Here is an 18,635-nt window from a genome sequence, read left to right on the forward strand (position 1 = left end):
GAGAGAGGGAACAAGATACGGTTACACTTCGTAATTCCAGTGGTTCGTAATTCCGAAACACTTCGTAATTCCGAAGGTTCGTAATTCCGAAACACGTAAATTGCCTATACCTCGATGTTCGTTAATCCGAACATTTGTGGCGTTATTCCGAAGGTTCGATGATCCGAAAACGAAATAAGGTTCGTTGTTCCGAAGGTTCGTTAATCCGAAAACAAAATAAGGTACGTTAATCATTTCGTTTTCGGAATTACGAACTTCATTTCGTTTTCGGACTAACGAACCTTCGGAATAACCGAACCTTCGGAATAATGAAGCTTCGGAATTACGAATGTATGCGCAAGATACAGAGGAAGGGTGGTATTGAAAAAGAGACATAAAAAGGGGAAAAAAAGCACGATTTCTAAAATACATGCCAAACATTAAAAAGAAAGATGGAAGGAAAGAAGAAAAGGAGCATGTGTATGTTTCTTAATTTTATAATTTTATTCTATTTTGGTAAGACGAATCCAGGAAAAAATCTTGCAGAACTAGAATGTCTCTGACCAAAGGGTGGGGATGGTATATACGGTCTCACTTAACCCTATCTAGGCCGGGGTATTTTGGGAGTTCATATGGCCGGGGGGGGGGACTCCCAGGCCCCCCTTGAGATCTCGATTGCGCCGAAAATTGGCACGCAGGTTGTCTGGGACATTTTATTTCATGTGAATTGCAATTAAATGATTATGCTATTTTATGTGTAATTAGTATGCAAAATCATACTTTTTCCTCAAACTCCCTAAATAAAGCTCAAAATGTTCTAATTTTTGGTATAGAAACTCTTTGTGGTGTTCTTAGCAAGTGTACATGAACAAAATTGCGATATCAAATCATTTTCTTATGTTTTATACTGTTTTTTGCAATTTCTTATGTATTTCTTTGTTTTTTTACCTTTTGTTTTTCATTATTTCTTCAATGAAATTTGTTGGGGACTCTTCTGAGATCATAAAGAGCATAAAATTAATACATTTAGACCAGCAAAACTAAAAATAATCATACATTTATGATTTTGGGTTGAAAACACAATTTGCATTGACTTTGTACACAAAATCATGTTTTTGAGCAATTTTTGGTCTGACATGCACTTATAAAATGTTGTGTAATTTCGGAACCACGTACCCGGGTGATGCAAAATTGGTCTCAAAAGTTGTGCAAGACTTGAAAGTAAAAAGTCAGCGAGCGGCGCGGTCAAAAAATTTCGCACGGCCAAAATATTGCCCGAATCGATGAGAGGGGGACTCTGATCGAGGCCTCCCCCCCCCCCCCTGGCCTAAGATAGGTTTAAGGTACCTTTACAATCGTTATGTCCCTTGGTATCTCTTTATTTTTCCTGTCTCCTGTAGCTGTGTTTAAAAGCCCATCTAATACCCATCCTCTGTATCACAAATCTATCTCTATCCATCTATCTATCTAAAGTTATCCAGTATCTATATCAATCAATCAATTTATCTATCTATCATGTCTATCTATCCATCCTTCTCTCTATCATCTATCCATCTATCTATAGTTATCTATCAATCAATCAATATATCTATCATGTCTTTCTATCTATCCATCCATCTATCATCTATCTATCTCTATTGTGGGTGGAAAGCCAACATAGTTTTGAGCTGCAAGGGGTATAGGTAGGCCCTACTACTTTTTTTTGGGGGGGGGGGGCCGGGGGTATTTGAGAACTCATCGATCGATTCCAAGATGGCAGCGCAGGTGTTGAACAAACGTGCCTCATTTCTCGTGATAGCTAGATGTTTCCATCGCCAGGAGACGGTAAGTAACTAACGTGAAGATTTCCATATGCTGTAGTATGATTATGATTAACGCAAGTTGTTTGATATATTTAGAGCTTAGTTTAAATGTATTTATTCATATGTGTTTTGAATCTAGTTTGTGTTCCTTGCACAAAATGTAATGTTTGGGACTGAAGTACCCCGGCGATGGTTCGTGCAGGCTCCACTACACTTCACTACGCCCAGGCTACGGTACCGCTAGACCAAAAGCTTCGGTCTCTGTTATGTTGGTTGTTCAGCTGAACTCCGTTGGCTTCACTCACCAAATAGAAATTTAAAAAAAAATAAAATGTTAAAAAACTCCTCGAAACAGACGGCTGCCAGCTGTCTACGGTACCGCTACCCTCCTCCCCCGGGGGGGCCACTTCCATTGACGAGTGGATACCATGCGCGACCACGGGGTCTCGAAAAGCACCCTAAACACGTATTTTCCATGTTCTGAAAATGCACCCCTTAACAAGTATAAGTATTGGCGTCTCAAACCCTACCCTTAAAAAGTATTGGAAACAAAACTATACTCTTGGCAAGTATTCCCTGAAATGAACCCCTAAACAAGTACAGCGATATTTTATTGTTGTGTCACGGATCCGTCGGTCGTAGTTTACCTAATTTACACACCATTTGGTTTATAGTATCGTACGACCCCATCTTCCTCACCTCGCGCAAATCGGGACTCTAAAAAAGGGCTCTAAACACGTAGTGTTGGGGCAAAAAGGACATCCTTATACAACATTTTAATTTTGTTTTATCATCCCCGCAAATTTGACCCTAAACACGTAGCTTTCCTAGCGAAATAGATACCCTTTTTTCATTATTTTAGTGTTTTTGACACCCTTATCACGTTACGTACGTAACGTGCCCTATCTTGAAAAAGACATCCTTTTTACGTGTTTTTTTGGTCGCGCATGGTATCCACTCGTCAATGTAAGTGGCCCCCCCGGGCCTCCTCCGTTCCGCTACACCTACCAGAACCATCGGGCGATGAATACTCGCTCTCAAAAATCAGTGACAAACTGTCACTTTTTGGTAAAAAAAGCCTACACGTCATGTAAAAAACAGACATCATCATGATTATGCTAGACAGCTTGCAGTTGCAGCCATCTGTTTCGAGGAGTTTTTAACATTTTTTATCTGTTTTTATTTCTCGTTCACATCACAACTCAGATGGCTTGCGATCGTGCAGCCGCCAATAACAATGCAAAATCCCCCTGACGGGGCTCATCGATTTTTGTCTTTATTTCATAAAAATATATGAAAAGAACTGGACCAACCGTTTTGGCCTGAAATGCACCAAAACGGGACATAATTAACATAAATTTAAGGAAAAAAAAAATGACTTCGGCTGTTGCGCAACTCCCACTTCCCTGGTTTATCCGAACTTAATACATATGGCCATTGAGTCCCTGTATGATGGGGGGACCTAAAGCTACGCACTTTGTTTTCAAATGATAAAAGCTATATGCCAATTTCAATATTTGAACAAATTATCTTTCACTAATTTGTGGAACATATTCTAAAGATCATTGACCAAGAAGAAAATATCACAGAACTCACTAATACGAAAATCCCGCTGTGTTTTCCGAACACCTCTTGATTTCGCCGCCCGATGTAGAAGGGGTCCTAAAGCTACGCACTCGATTTATCATGCAAAAAAATTGTATTTCATGTGCCTCAATTTCTAAAATATGTTCACATTATTATAGGATATATGAAATTAAAGTGACTATAACTCCGAAATTCCAAAACGGCCATTGGTTTTCTCTGCATTTAGAGATTTAGTGCAGCCTCTTGAAAAAAAAATGAATTGGAATTGTTCGTCACTCTGCAGTCACAATTCCACACAAAGTGCGCATTTGCCATTAAAAACTGCTTGCGCGATGAGTGGTGCGTAGCTTTAGGACCCGCGCAGCTTTAGGACCCCCTACCATACAGATCGAGTTAGATTAGAACTTCGGTCTCTGTAATTGGTGAGTGGAACCAAGGCAACAGAGTTCAGCGGAACAACCAATATAACAGTCTGGAGCTTTTGGTCTAACATTAAGCATTCTCTACAGTGATTAAACTTACTATCGGACACAGACTCGCTCCTTGGCCTTGCCCTTTCTTGTAAACGTCTCAAAATCAGTGATTTGAAGCCAGTTCGGAGTACCCCTCACGTATTCACCACCGAATCCAAATTTGGTGAACGCGAATTCATACGGGGGCTAGATATGGCATATCACATAAAATTTGTAAAAAGTTACAATAGATTTTGACATAATATTCAGAAAAGAATATCATATTTCACCCTTCTGTCTTTCTATTTTTTTTTTGTCGTGAAAAATTTGGGGGGCAAGAGCCCCTTCCCCCCTATCTGTACGCCACTGCTATACAAACCATCAGGGTCAGTCCATTGGAATTAACACATCGATTCATTGAGGTGGGATTTTTTCAGGGTCTAGTACAAGTAGTAGAATAATTGATGCAAAAACGTGAACTTGCCTGGAATCTATAAGACGTACTCTAGTGATCATCATCTTTTTCACTCCTTGTCCATGCTTCTATCAGTCTCAAAATTGGTGATTTAAAGCCCACACAGTCTGTATCTTTGCAAGTTATAAATTCACTGCCGATTCGAAAAAACATTGCAATCGCAAGAATGCGTTGCCGGCAGCTGCGGCAATACTCGCAATTGCGGAAGCAGTGTTTTCAAATCGACTGAATTTATAATGTGCCAAGATATTATATATGATATAAATCACAGATTCTGATACATGTAGAAGCATGGACGAGTGAAACAGTTACGTCTTACAGATTCCTGGTAAGTTCATGTTATTGCATCAATTAATCTACTAGACCCCCCAAAATCCCACCTTAATGAATCAATATATTAATTCGTATGAATTGACCTGGATGGTTTTGTGTAGCGGTAGTGTAGTTAAGTGTAGTGGAGTGGACATGAACCATCACCTGAGGTAATGAGGGAGACTGCATTTTAAGCCCTGTACATACCTTAAATTTGATATTATTACATACTATTTTTGACTCAGATTAAACAAAAATATCTTTCCATGTATGTACATCTCAAGTAAATGTTATATCAGGTTTCCTGATATATCTGTGGAAAGACGGCACATGAATTATGGTTGTTGCTTGTCTTTGAATAGAATCATGCAGATTGACGTATGTGTAAGCAAGTGGCACTGTGTAGATATAAGGTTTGTCCCTTCCCCCTCCCTACACACACATTTTTGGGGCAAGGGTGATTTGAGATTAAAGATGGGCATTATTTCCAAGCATAAATGTTTTAATGGTTGATATTTTTTGCATAATCCCAAAGAAAATGAGGTGATGTTATATTCTTTTAGTGTCAAGGCAAACTACCGACTCCCACCATCCTACTTGTATTTCGGAGAAGAATTCAAAAGCATGATATTATCAGCCAACTCTCAGATAAATAATTTAAAAAATTCCAATTTATAACCAAAAGCAATAAACTGACTGGGTGAATGTTTTCAATATATCTTGTTTCCTTTTGTTTTTCTCCTTGTATTGCTCACTATAAATGCAGCTTGCTCATCCATTGCACACAGTAAAGCTATACAGCACACATATCTGTAGACACAGAATTCAGAGACTACACAGAGTAGTAGGGTGTAATACATCATCTCTGATAGCTGGAAGGAGACTTGGTATAGTCTCAATACCAGACCTAGTTACAGGGAGAAGATGGAACAGTACAGAGACAGTTGTCACAGAATCTCTAACTCAGGTTAGTCATTTACCGTCAAAGAAACATTGAGAATGAAAATATAAAAAATTAGAGAATGAAGAAGTTGCTATTGATGCATTTTTGTAATGCAAAAGTATAACTTTAGGATGATTTACATGTAACCTTGAGAAGTAGAATTTTCTCTCATCATATTACTGATCACAACAAAGTAAAAACTCGGCTTCCATCAAGGATTCCCCATTGTACCAAACGTGTTAATTTTTTAAAAATGTTTTATTGTACATTTAGTAAGCAGCTAAATGTAAATATTGCTTGGATCAGGGATATTTAACTTTTTCAGTGTACTTCCTCTTCTACTAGTGACAATGGATAGTGAATCGTTTTAAGTTCAAGTCACTGATAGATCTCTTTGTTATGTCATATTTATGTATGTGTAAAAAGAGGCATTTGTTGGTGCTGTTGAATTCATTCTGCCCTCTACTATACAGCCAATATTCTCAAATACCCTGTATTCATCACAACAACCTTTTCAGGTTCATATCATAGCTACTGTAACATTCATCTAACACATAGCTATTGTAGAGCTGACAAGTAATGGAGTTTCATCAAGGTGACACCCATTATGACGTACCAGTAGTAATTATGCAATTAAGTGACCAGTGCATGAGAAAAACTCTGTGCAGACTGAAAAATGAATCCAATCAAAGGAAAGAGTGAAAGTTATTTACTGGAAAAGTAAAACAAGAACTGCAGCAAAATTTTCCTAGCCCAGGCATGCGGTTGCTGTAGCAACACAAAAATGATCCTGCCAAGGTTTGACATTTAATCTGTCCAATTTTTTTGTTTGGATTGAACGAAGTTTGGCAGAGACCTAGTAATCACTTTTCCTGTAGTCTGTTAGTCTGTTCCAAAATGTTAAAGATTTTGTTCCATTTGCTCTCATTTCATTATATCTGCATTAATAATGTTTATACTTGGTACAAATAATCATTTGGTAATACCACACATGTGTTCTTGATGAGGATGATAAGATCAAAGGTTATCTAGGGGTCAAAAGATCATATTGTATATTTTATTGATCGCGAAATCAGGCGAGACCTGTGGTTCGTGACGGTGAACCACCTTGTGCAATAAATTCAGAAGTATCAATCAAATTGTTTGGTGTAAGAGCAGATCGCTTGACAATCATCTTATCAATATACAATACTTTCTCATTCATTCTGTTTGTTCTCTGGTGTGTGTGTGTTTGTTTTTGTTATATAGCTTGGAAGTACAGCTGGTTTAGAGAAGATTACTGATCCAGCCTCTGTTGGATCTATAGCAAGCACAGCGCAAGATATCCTTCAGCCTGTTGGTGAAGTACCTTTCAGTGAGCTAGGTCTAGGAGGCTATACACCTATTGGTTTACTTCAGTCAGGATTAGAAATGTTACATGTATCAGCTGGTCTGCCATGGTGGGCTTCTATAATAGTAGGTAGGTCAATAGTAAAGCTTACAATCTTCTTAAGAGGGTGTTAGAATTATTTTTCTGATTTAGATTGGTGTGTAAAATTTGTACTGACATTTTTCTACAAGCCAGTAACAATCTAATTTACAGATAACAGATATCTTGCTAGATGAATAATTAGGTCAGGACTTTTGAATTGTGGTAATTTGATTGCCTTACTTCTTGACATGGTTCAGGGGGGGGGGGCAGGGTGCTAAAACTAGTCGGTTTTCAGATATTTATATTCTAAGAATTTTATTTTTTTATTTTGTTTTCTTTGTCAATGGGGAATTCAGTGATGTGCGGGTATTGCATTGAATGCTGGTCAAAAATATTGAGTGGCGGAGCGCTCTCTGATTGGCGATTACCACCGTAGTGATAACACTGCCATAGTCAAAGCTTACTTTTGGAAATTTGTATAAGTGTGAAGTCGATGTTTTTTTTTTTTTACTCAAACAGGAACTCTAATAGTGAGAACATGTGTATTCCCACTCATGTTAAGGAATCAGAAATATACTATCAGACTCAATAACTGTATGCCAACTTTCCAGAGGTTATCAAAGGAGATGAATGATGCAAAAGCCTGTGGAGATCAGTTTGAGAGTAAGTGTATAATTCATTATTTGAAGGACAAGTCCACCCCAATAAAAAGTTGATTTGAATAAAAAGAGATAAATCCAACAAGCACAACACAGAAAATTTCATCAAAATCGGATGTAAAATAAGAAAGTTATGACATTTTAAAGTTTCGCTTAATTTCACAAAATAGTCATATTCACATCCTGGTCAGTATGCAAATGAGGGAACTGATGACATCATTCACTCACTATTTCTTTTGTATTTTATCATATGAAATATGAAATATTCTAATTTTCTCCTCATTGTCCTGTGAAACAAAGTTTTATTTCGCCCTGAACATGTGGAATTACCATCGTTTAACATTTTATGTTTCAGTAAAGTTGGTCTTTATTGTCAAATCTGTAAAAATTGAAATATTGTATAATTCAAACAATAAAAAACAAATTAAAAATCTACCACCAACTCCATTAGACTATTATACATCCACATCTGTATAGTACCATAAATATTCTTGCCCCACTTGTGCAAATAATGTGATTTATCAAGGAAACCTCTGAATAATACATAAAAACAAAAGGGAACGAGCAAATGTATCAGACTCCTTTGATTGACATTATAACTGATAATTTAATGTGAATTGGAACTAGGTATTTGATGTTGACATTATTGTATATTGTAGTTTCATAGTTTTCATGCATTGATTATTTTGTCCTTTTTTGACATTCCAAGTATCTTTCCTTACATATTTGAATTCTTTCTGATTCTCTTTCCCTGTCTGCCTCCTCCTTCACATTGTTTTTCAATGATCATTCTTTTTATCTGGACTCCTTTTCTTCCACTTTCTCACCCTCTTTTGCTTTTTTTTAATTTTTATGTATAAATAAAATATGATTTATAAATATTCAATTTTTTGTTGTTATTAGTGACAAGAAAGAGTATGGAATTGCAGCAATTCATGAAGAAGAATGATGTAAATCCTCTCAAGAGTTTTGCTGGTATCCTTCTTCAGGTTCGTCAAAATCACAACTTGTCGAATAAAAATAGATTGGGTGTCATCTTTCATTACTTTTTGTAGTAATTTATAATGGTTATTTTGTCAATAATAAAAATAATTGTCATCCAAACCTTTATCTCTACACACAATGGTAAAGTGGAAAAGATGATTATACTGTTTTTATTCCCACAAATATACAGCATTTTTTCAAGTTCAAGCTTATTTGTCTTTGTTTTCTGCCTGAAAATACTCTAATGATGTAGGGAGATAAAATTTGAATATATATATATATTTGTTTTCATAGTGATAAAAACAATGTAATGGCAAGGATTATATTCTGGTTCATCTAATCAAAGGTGTACCATTAATCAACCCTGATACTACACCTCAAACCTCATTATTTAATGAAAATAATAATTGGCTTTTATATAGCACTTTATCAATCTACGACTGCTCAATAGGCATTTAAAAGCACAACCATTCATTCATGGTGTATTATCATAAGTCAATTCTGTTTTCTATTGTTTCTATCATGGCTTTTATAGGCACCCATCTTTATTTCTTTCTTCATTGGATTACGTCGAATGGCAACCCTCCCTGTGGAGAGCATGCAGACAGGAGGTCTATGGTGGTTTACCGATCTAACCACAAGCGATCCATACTATGCACTACCAGTCATTGCGAGTCTGTCAATGTTTGTTGTCATGGAGGTAAATTCAACAGATATGTATGCATACCTGCAAACTGTTCTATTTATTATACGGGTACTCAAGGCTGAAAATGATATGATTTGATTAGATAAAGAAAAATCAGACAAACAAACCAAAGAAAATTTCATCAAAATTGGCAAAGGAATACCAAATTGATGACATTTTAAAGATTTTCATAATTTGGGTGAAACAGTTCTTTGTATGTCTTCATAAATATTCAATGAGCAAATAGGTGATGTCACATCATCCCCACTTGATCTTTTGATATTTATGATATGAAATCATGTTTTTATTTAAATCTTGTCCTCCAAGCATTAACAAAATTGGATTGATAACTGATTTAATGCATTAGATATTAATTGCTGTATTTTATTTCATTATAAGGGAGACATACATGTTTATGTAGAAAATATGAAATATTGATGATTTTCTGTAATAACATTAGAAAAAGGAAAGTGGGGACATGACATCAACAGCCCAATGTAATGACTTCATGATGATGTGTATATAACTTCAAAAATATTTCTAATTTTTCAAATTCAAAAAACTTTATTTTTCAGCATTTTGCTCCGTGAAATTTACTCTATTTAGATATAGTTATTATCATTCCAGATGACCCCTTTAACAGGGACAGACTTGAATTTAATTGAATGAGAGCATCACTTCAACCACTCTCCATATTTTTGTGAAAACTTCCTGTACTATTTTGTAGGAATGTCTCTAGTTTCATCCTCTGTCATCCCATTTTAATCTCACCTCCAAGGCTTTATTGTTGACAGGTATGTTAGTGACAAGAGTGGTATTTCATAAATCTCTTTTACTGATATACTGTTCTAGTGCTATATGGTGTCCGTGTGCCCCAATTTTTCCCGTACTTTCATCGTCTGAATGAATTCCTTCAATGCTGTTTAATTTTGACAAAGAAGAAACTACATTTATTTGCTTGAAAACAAGAATTTTGATCTATAAAGATGAATCAAAATAGTCGAGAATATGATTTAGCATCCATAAACAGGGGCACCAGTCATGTGTATGGGAGCACAAGTAGCACCTACCAAGGTGGATATGTACATAATGTAAATACCCTATATTATCATTATTACAACTTACAAAAGGCTTTATGAAACACCAAGGTCTCTCCGTAGAATGCATGCTAGGAGAATATCCTGTAATAGCTTTAGGATTAGGTTTGAGGTGAAGGTTTTTATGTGGCTACTTGCACATGACATTTTCCATGATATCAATGGTTGCCAGAACAAATGTCAATATGGTATTGTCTGCAATATCTCATCTGTCATGTTGATCAGTTTTGATTGATTGCACTAAAAAATTTGATTGATTTAGTAATTTAAGATTGCACCTTTTATCCCCTGTTGTCTAACTAAATAAAAAAAATTGATATCTGGAGAATAGTCTGGAGAAGAGAACATTTCACACCTTTTTCTGGACGCAGCTCTGCTAATCAATGGTAGCATTTTCCTGCCATCAAATCAGAAAAGTGAAGAAGGGCCCAAGAATGGATGTGAAGTATTCTTTTTTTTAATTGCTTAAAAGTTACTATTGTTGTCAACAGCCAATCAAACTTCAGTTAAAGGTCCACCTCAGAAAAGTGTTGAATCAATAGAGTAAAATCAGACAAGCATAATGGTGGAAATTTCATCAAAATCGGATGTAAAATGTGTGTATATGAGTTTTGTCAGACGTGTATCAATCAGATATGATTATTTACGTCTGGGACCGACCTTTAACGTCACCATCCGAAAGACGTGACCAGGGCTCGAACCTCGAACCTCTGCATCAATTTGTAACTTCCCCACAGCTTGGATTACAGGCGCACGCCACAACGCCTAGTTAATAAGAAATAAGAAAGTTATGACATTTTGAAGTTTTGCTTATTTTTTACAAAATAGTTATATGCACAATTTAGTCACATGCGAATGAGAGAATCGATGAGGTCCCTCACTCACTATTTCTTTTGTTTTTTATTGTTTGAATTATACAGTATTTCAATTTTTACAGATTTTACAAGGACCAACTTGACTGAACCATAAAATGTTAAACAATGGTAATTCCACATGTTCAGGGAGAAATAAAACTTTGTTACACAGGACAATGGGAAGAAAATTAGAATATTTCATATTTCATATAATAAAATAGAAAAGAAATAGTGAGTTAGAGATGTCATCAGTTCCCTCATTTGCAAACCAACTGGCAATGCATATAGCTGTTTTGTGAAATTAAGCGAAAGTTAAAAATGTCACAACTTTCTCATTTTGTATCTGATTTGGGGGAAATTTTCAGTGTTATGCTTTATGGATTTTTATTCAAATCATCTTTTTGTTGGGGTGGATTCTATGGTTGTTACCATAGGATGGTAAAGTTACTATAATTATAGTTACTTCTATGCAACGGGGTCCCGATGTCAAGATGTAATTTTCATATTCAATTGGTTATTCCTCTGGATGGCACATAGTTGACATGAAATCAGACCTAACCTGGATTAGTTATTTATCTCTTTCAGCTAGGAGGAGAGGCTGGTGTAAGTAATGCTCAAGCTCAGAAGATGAGGAATGTTCTTAGAGTGATGCCTTTTGTCATCCTTCCTTTCATTGCTTCACTTCCAAAGGTTAGTGTTGAATAGACACATTTGAAAGGCAGAGATAATCTTTACTTTACATAGCTATGTACCTAGATGTAATGACTTGCTTTGATGGAGCAGAATACTGTGATTCTTGATGATTTTATTGTGGAATGACCTTAGCAGAAAAAAATTGGTTCAGATTTTACATTCATTGAAAACTTTAAATGTAATGGTGACATTATTATTATCTATTTATTATTATTTGTTATTATTATTTGTTTGACGTCACCTTTGCCTGGGAGGTGAAATGTGAACTGAATGACTATGACCCACAGGTCTCTCCTACCGATATAATTGATTGGGGGAATGCAGGTGGACCACTACTCTGGGGTTTTCCCCCTACTCTTATACGAATCAATGGTGCAGTGGGTTCTTAACGTGCAAGGTGGTGACTCCTCTACATGTCCTATCCGAGGGATGGAGTGTTTTCCACTGTAACTGAGCCTGCATCTATGGAACAGGGGAGAGACGTTTAGACACAGCGCAGGCTTCAGTCATTGGCCCGGGTGGACTCGAACCCACGACCTTTGGTTCGATAGGCAGACGCTTTACCGACTGAGCCAACTTCGCTCTCTAATTAAACACTCTGTTAAGATTGAGTACAGAATGGATTTTAGACAAAACATTAAAATAGCAAATTTAGTATTATTTTATTGTGTTAGTTTTCGAGCATATTGTATGCAGGTATTCTTGGAAATGCGTAATTTACACATCTGTCAGGGCATTGGTAGCAATTACCCATACAAAGTACATTTGGAACAGTTTTGGGAGTGGATAATATATAAATAATCCATGCAATTGAGGCATTTAAGTGGTGCTAATGCCCAAAGCAAGGCCAATGATGGTGGGACTGTTTTGAAGGTAATGGCTCGGGGGGATACTAATGCCAGAACAAAATGATGAGTATGGTATTGCTTGTTTTATGAAATAGCAATATTGATTATTGTTATTGCTAAATGATCCTTATCTCAAAATAATGATCAGTTTAGTCACGACTTGTCCAAAAGCAGATCCAAGATTTGAAGATAGGGGAATGCAAAGAACAAGTTAGAAATGGAATGAACCTCAAAATATAGAGGGGATGTTAGCCACTGCTGGTCATAAGAAAAATCATAGGGTAGTCGTAGGCAAAAGAAATGCCTGGTTACTTGAACACTGTTAACCAATAATATTTTATTCCATTTCATCATTAAATGCTTGTCTGTTGCCGAACTGTATTCTCAGTTTCCATGTTTATCATCTTTTTACAGGCGGTCTTTTGTTACTGGTTGACGTCCAACCTCTTCTCAGTATTTCAAGTTGGTCTCTTGAGGTTGCCAGCAGTAAGACAAGCCCTTGACATCCCAGAGAAGATTCAACATGATCCAAAGGATCTACCAAAGAAAGAGGGATTCTTCAAAGGAATAAAAAAAGGTAGAATCTTCCTCTTTTATGCTTACTCATATATGTTCTATTTGGATATGACTCCTGTAAATGAAAAACAAATCTTGATAGAATATGCATTTCTATTTGAGTCTTTTCCAAGGGAAGCATTTAACTTTGATCTGTCTCTTAGACGTCATTACTAGTGATTTTTTTTAAATGTTCATTTGTTTGGCTGGACATTTACCTTGTCATTGTGTGACAAAGTCATAAGGCCAATAACATATAAGAAAGATACAAATTAGGTTAATTAAAAATAGGTCACCATTGGTCAAAGATCACCAGCAGGGGTCAACAATCCTTTTGGCCAAATGTTAAAGTTTTTAATAAAGTTTCCATTCTGGCCCATAACTTTGCCCTCATTTTCTATTTGTGATTACACTTTGGTGGTAGATGTCTCATATGGAGCCCAGGTCACCCAGAGGTCACTGGCATGGTTCAACAATGTTACTTTTTTCCAAGATTTTTTTTTTTTCCAGATTCGATCCTACTTGCCATATTTTCTCTGTTATTTACAACAATCATCCCAAATTGTTTTTTAATTATGTCATGCGGAATCGAGCAATACACATTTTGGCTATTGCCTTGTGTTATAGCACATTATGAGTCTTTTAAGTTTGATAGTGTTTTTCAGCATGTTTCAAGACTAAAATTTGGTTAAACCTCAACTCAACTAATTGATTTTTTCCTTTGTTGCATCAGGTTTTGAGAATGCTCAGACAAACTACGATGTAGAGCAAAATCAGAAGCTACATCTGAAGAAGCTGAAGGAAGCAGGAACTGGCCCTGTACCCCAGACATTCACCTTTGACCCCACTAGGCAGCAATCAAGCTCCAGTCACCAAGCACCTCCCAAACAGATTAGAAAGAAAGTACGATGAGGAAATACTCTGCTGAATCTAAACAGATTCAAACGATTGGACTATGAACTTTTTTTATGAGAGAATAGTTATTTACCAGACATCAGTGATTCATGGAGTAAAGGGTTGCTGAGATGCTATTATTTCGCTCTTGTGCTAAGTACATCAGAACGATCAATCTTTTAGCCCTTTACAGATATATCCTGACCCCCGTCATTGGATTCTGGCTTACCCGCATTTTATGTGCACATTCTCCACTCCTGGGGAGTATTCTAGCAAGAGCTTATAAGCTGAAATGGCTAGTCCTACTATATTGGCATTTGCATTTTATGACCAAATCTTTCCAAAGCTATTTAGCCATTAGTTTTGCAATACTTGATCCCCTACTTTTTCATACTTTGTGATCTTTTATTAATAAATACCATTAATATGTTGAAGATACATTGTTAAGATAATTGTTAAGGAGAAGGAAGTTTTCTGATCATCCTGGTTCTTTGTTTATGAAGAAAATTGTATTGCTATAGTCAAGTAAATGGGTTTATTTCCATTTGGCTAATACCAATTGGTTTAATGATCAACTCGTCTACTAGTATTTGGTCTACCATCAGTTTGTCTACTATCCGTATGGTCTAATTGCCATTTCGTCCACTCAACATTTCATTCAATAACCAGTTGGTCCAATAGCCATTTAGTCCATATACCATTTGGTCTAATTGGATGTGTTAATTGGGTGAAATGATTGAAAAAAAATTGGCATTAGACCAAGTAGTTATGAGCTAAAATGTTCGTAGATGAACTGGTGATTAGACGAAGTGATTATTGGACCGAATGGCATTCAATGTGATGAGTAGACGAGTTGACAGTAGACAAATTGGCAATTTACCAGTAAATGGCCAACATAAACACATGCAGCTTTGAATAAAGTCAAGCATGATTCACTCAATTCTACTTTACTATGTGGAAAAGAAAATTGGGGGGGGGGGCACCACCAATCAAAAAAATCATGAGTATTAGATGATAACCATTGATTAATGCAAATACGCCCATTTCATTATCTAAATATTGAAAATTTTGTGAAAACAACTATCCTGATTGCCTAATTTTTAAATGATGCTTTTGTTTCTCAATACTTGAATGATTATCTCCAACTCTCTCAAATTCATGGGAGTGTTTCACAAAGCCTATTTCCATATAACTGTTATAAGCTATTGAAATGCTTGTATGTGATTGGCTGAGTGCAATGAGCCACTTTAAATCAGTGAGAATATATTTTATAAATGCTTCATTCAACATTAACACCAAAATCAATTTCCCTACAGAATTATTCATCAGGTATTTCAATTCCCTAAATAGAGAAATCATTTTTCATGTCTGGTAAACTTCAAGATGTACATGTATGGATTGAAAGTCTTGCAAAAATAAGTGATATTAAAATGAAGTGATATTTAAGAAGCTTGACCACTATTGTATGATTTAAGCTTTCTGTCACATGATTGTTGGCTAAAATGCATTTTATGTGAAGTAATGACTGTTTCCATTTTGTCAAATGGCTTATGCAACAAATTTAATTATTTTCAGGCTTCACTGGAGATAATGATGGCAAATCAATCACCTCAAAGATTTCAGTCACAGAAATCTCTTTAATAATGTCCTACTGTCACTGTTTTCTCAAGCTAGTTATTTTATGCATTTCGTCAGCATTCATCAAAACCATTGTATCGTATCAGTTTTGGTCAAAATCTCGATTTTGAGATTTTTGCAGAAATTGAAAGAGCAAAACCTACTCTATATGGTTAGATTTCTAGGCAAGGCAATGCCATACAAATTTTTGATAAAATGCGCAAACCCATTGGAATCGCGTACTGTACCAAAGAAAACAACTGTTAAATGCCCTTTAATATGCAAATACTCGTTCAGCGAACCCGTTGTATCTGCATGCATTGACTTTGCACGTAAAAGACATTTTGCTGATCGCGCTTATTGAAAATGCGGTCAGCGTCTTCGTACGGGGAATATCTAAACTGCTCAAACCAAAATTACAAGCATGTAGCTGTTATGCGATTTCTCAAATCTTGGTTCTGTGTAAAATGAAAGATATGAATGTTAAATACCATCTATTTTTCTAGCAATAAAAGATTTGCAAGGCTTGGGAGAAAAGTATTTATCGCGATACAACGGTTTGGATGACCGACCATTTGATATTGGGACCTTTATGGCCATTTTCCTGTTTCAATAATTCCATTGACATTTTCAGAACTGAATATTCAAATGATCGGGCTGAAGGTGATATGATTATATAATTGAAATGTAGAGTTCAATCCAATGTCACATTGGCCTGAAATAACAAAGGTGGTATTAAAACTCTGGTATGTATCAGGTGCACTGAATTTAGCAGGGACATTGAAAAGGGTCTCTGGTGTTTTATAAAGCTGTTCATACTATTTTCATTATGAATATTATTAATATTATTTATCATACTGCGCTTTTCATATTAGGCCCAAAGTGCTCAACAATGAATTAATTAGAAATAGAAGTTAAAGAAATTAGAACAAATAGAATTATATAATCTTAGAACCACTAACTACGAAAGTGATGGGTTTTAAATTGCTTTCTTAAAATTGCTACTGATGGAGGCTGTCTTATTTTAAGTGGCAAATCATTACAGTATTTTTAATCTGACACAGTAAAAGTCTTATCACCAGCTAATCTACAAGTTAATGAATATGTGAGAAGGAGCGGGTCACCAGCCGATATAAGGGTTCAGAAAGTCATGCACAAATTACTAATTTCTTAGGTGCCAAGTCAGCTATATACGGATATATAACAGAGCACATGAAATGGTCACCAGTCAAGCATAAAGTCATTTTTAATAGCTTTGTTAAACACCAACAAGGTATGTAGCATGCCTGTATCTTTTGATAAATGTGATTTTTCATTATTGGACCCATCTTCATGAACATGCTAATGTGTACTTTTTTTTTGTTGTTGTTGCATATTTCAATATGTGTTAGTAATACTAACACATATTGAAATATGCAAAAACCTGTACATAGAAAACCATAAAAAAAGCACCTTTGTTAAATCTAGCCTTTGTGATGGATTGTAAAGAGCACAGGGGGGGGGGGGTGGCTGTTGAGTGTACTAAAATGAAGTCATGAGTGACTGAGCATAAATTCAGAAAGATAATTTTTAGGCATTTCATATTGCCAACTCTTCTTATATCCACTGATACTTTACCCTTTTCTCTCTCTCTCTTCCTTCAAAAATCCCCTCCTTTCCTTCTTTCATCATTTGGTTAAACATCTCTCTGCTTGTATCACCGCTTATTTAAAGTATATTAATTACCTCAACCTGAAAATCATATTGCTAGAAAATTCACCCCGAGGAACATTATCTGGCATTCTGTAGATGAATATAGTTCAGAAGAACAACAGAAATCATAGGGTAACATATATGTATACAAGTGGAACAAATCGGGAGGTGGGGGGGGGGGGGAATCTGGGGGTCAATGCGATTGGACAGTATCCGTGAGAAACAAAAACACATTAAATGGGTTATTTTTGGTGAGTAGGCACGTAACATGAATAGTGTAAAAAACCCTTAAACAAAAATGAGAAAAAAATCCCCCTAAATCATGATGGTTTAGGACATCAATTATTCTGACGATTAATGAAATTCTTGTTACATAGAATGCAATTCTGGGACATCTGCACAGAATCCGCATATGGAGTGTCCCAGCGGTAAATTGCCAACTCGTCCACTCACATGGTCTACCTTTATTTAGTCTAATGCCATTCCGTCTATTAACATTTGGTCCAGTCATCACTTCGTCTAATAACCAGTTCGTCTGACCATTTCGTCTTATAACCCGTTGGTCTAATACCCATTTTCCTTTCATTCATTTCGCCCAATTAACATTTTTCCAATTGGACCAAATGGTTTATAGACTAAATGGCTAATGGACCAACTGGGTATTAGACGAAATGGTGAGTGGATGAAATGGCTATTATACCATGTTAGCCTGCCCTTGAATCCTTGTTTAGGGTGCTTATTTTTTAGGATGGTTCCTGTGGATGCTGTCCAATGGCAGTGACCCATCCCCTCCCTCCCTCCCCCGAACAAACTGAGTCGAGCAACATAAATGTGTTGAGCAGTTAGATTGGTGCCTACGGTGTGCAAATCCTGCAATATTTCTTTGTAAGGCCATCATCTGAAATGACATGAAACTTATCATAAACAGCAAAATATCGTAAGGTGATTTGGTACACTCTAATTTGCCTCAAACTACAAGTACCAACATCTAACCCGCAGTCGTGAAGTTGCTTTATTACCAAAGAATACATGTATTTAGGAAATGTATTAGGAAATTACACCAAGAAAAGAAAATGAATACAATCATCAACTAATG

The 18,635-nt window shown here is 36.1% G+C and overlaps 1 protein-coding gene across 1 annotated transcript; it reads left to right on the forward strand.

Moving 5' to 3' along the window:
* Positions 1-1,425: 1,425 nt before the first annotated feature.
* LOC129254254 (mitochondrial inner membrane protein OXA1L-like) lies at positions 1,426-15,679 on the forward strand. Its single transcript, XM_064115724.1, has 9 exons — positions 1,426-1,803; positions 5,374-5,574; positions 6,799-7,009; positions 7,481-7,624; positions 8,524-8,609; positions 9,140-9,304; positions 11,826-11,930; positions 13,196-13,358; positions 14,070-15,679. Exons 1-9 carry the CDS (start codon positions 1,732-1,734, stop codon positions 14,246-14,248), a joined length of 1,326 nt encoding a protein of 441 aa, XP_063971794.1. The 5' UTR covers positions 1,426-1,731; the 3' UTR covers positions 14,249-15,679.
* Positions 15,680-18,635: the final 2,956 nt, after the last annotated feature.

This window comes from Lytechinus pictus, chromosome 2 (genome assembly GCF_037042905.1).
Source record: "Lytechinus pictus isolate F3 Inbred chromosome 2, Lp3.0, whole genome shotgun sequence".
NCBI classification, from domain to species: Eukaryota; Metazoa; Echinodermata; class Echinoidea; order Temnopleuroida; family Toxopneustidae; genus Lytechinus; species Lytechinus pictus.

Coding starts and splice junctions, on each gene's coding strand:
- LOC129254254 (XM_064115724.1), top strand. CDS start 1,732: ATGGCAGCGCAGGTGTTGAACAAACGTGCCTCATTTCTCGTGATAGCT. Junction 7,625..8,523: donor CTGTGGAGATCAGTTTGAGA/GTAAGTGTATAA, acceptor TGTTGTTATTAG/TGACAAGAAAGAGTATGGAA. Junction 9,305..11,825: donor CAATGTTTGTTGTCATGGAG/GTAAATTCAACA, acceptor TATCTCTTTCAG/CTAGGAGGAGAGGCTGGTGT.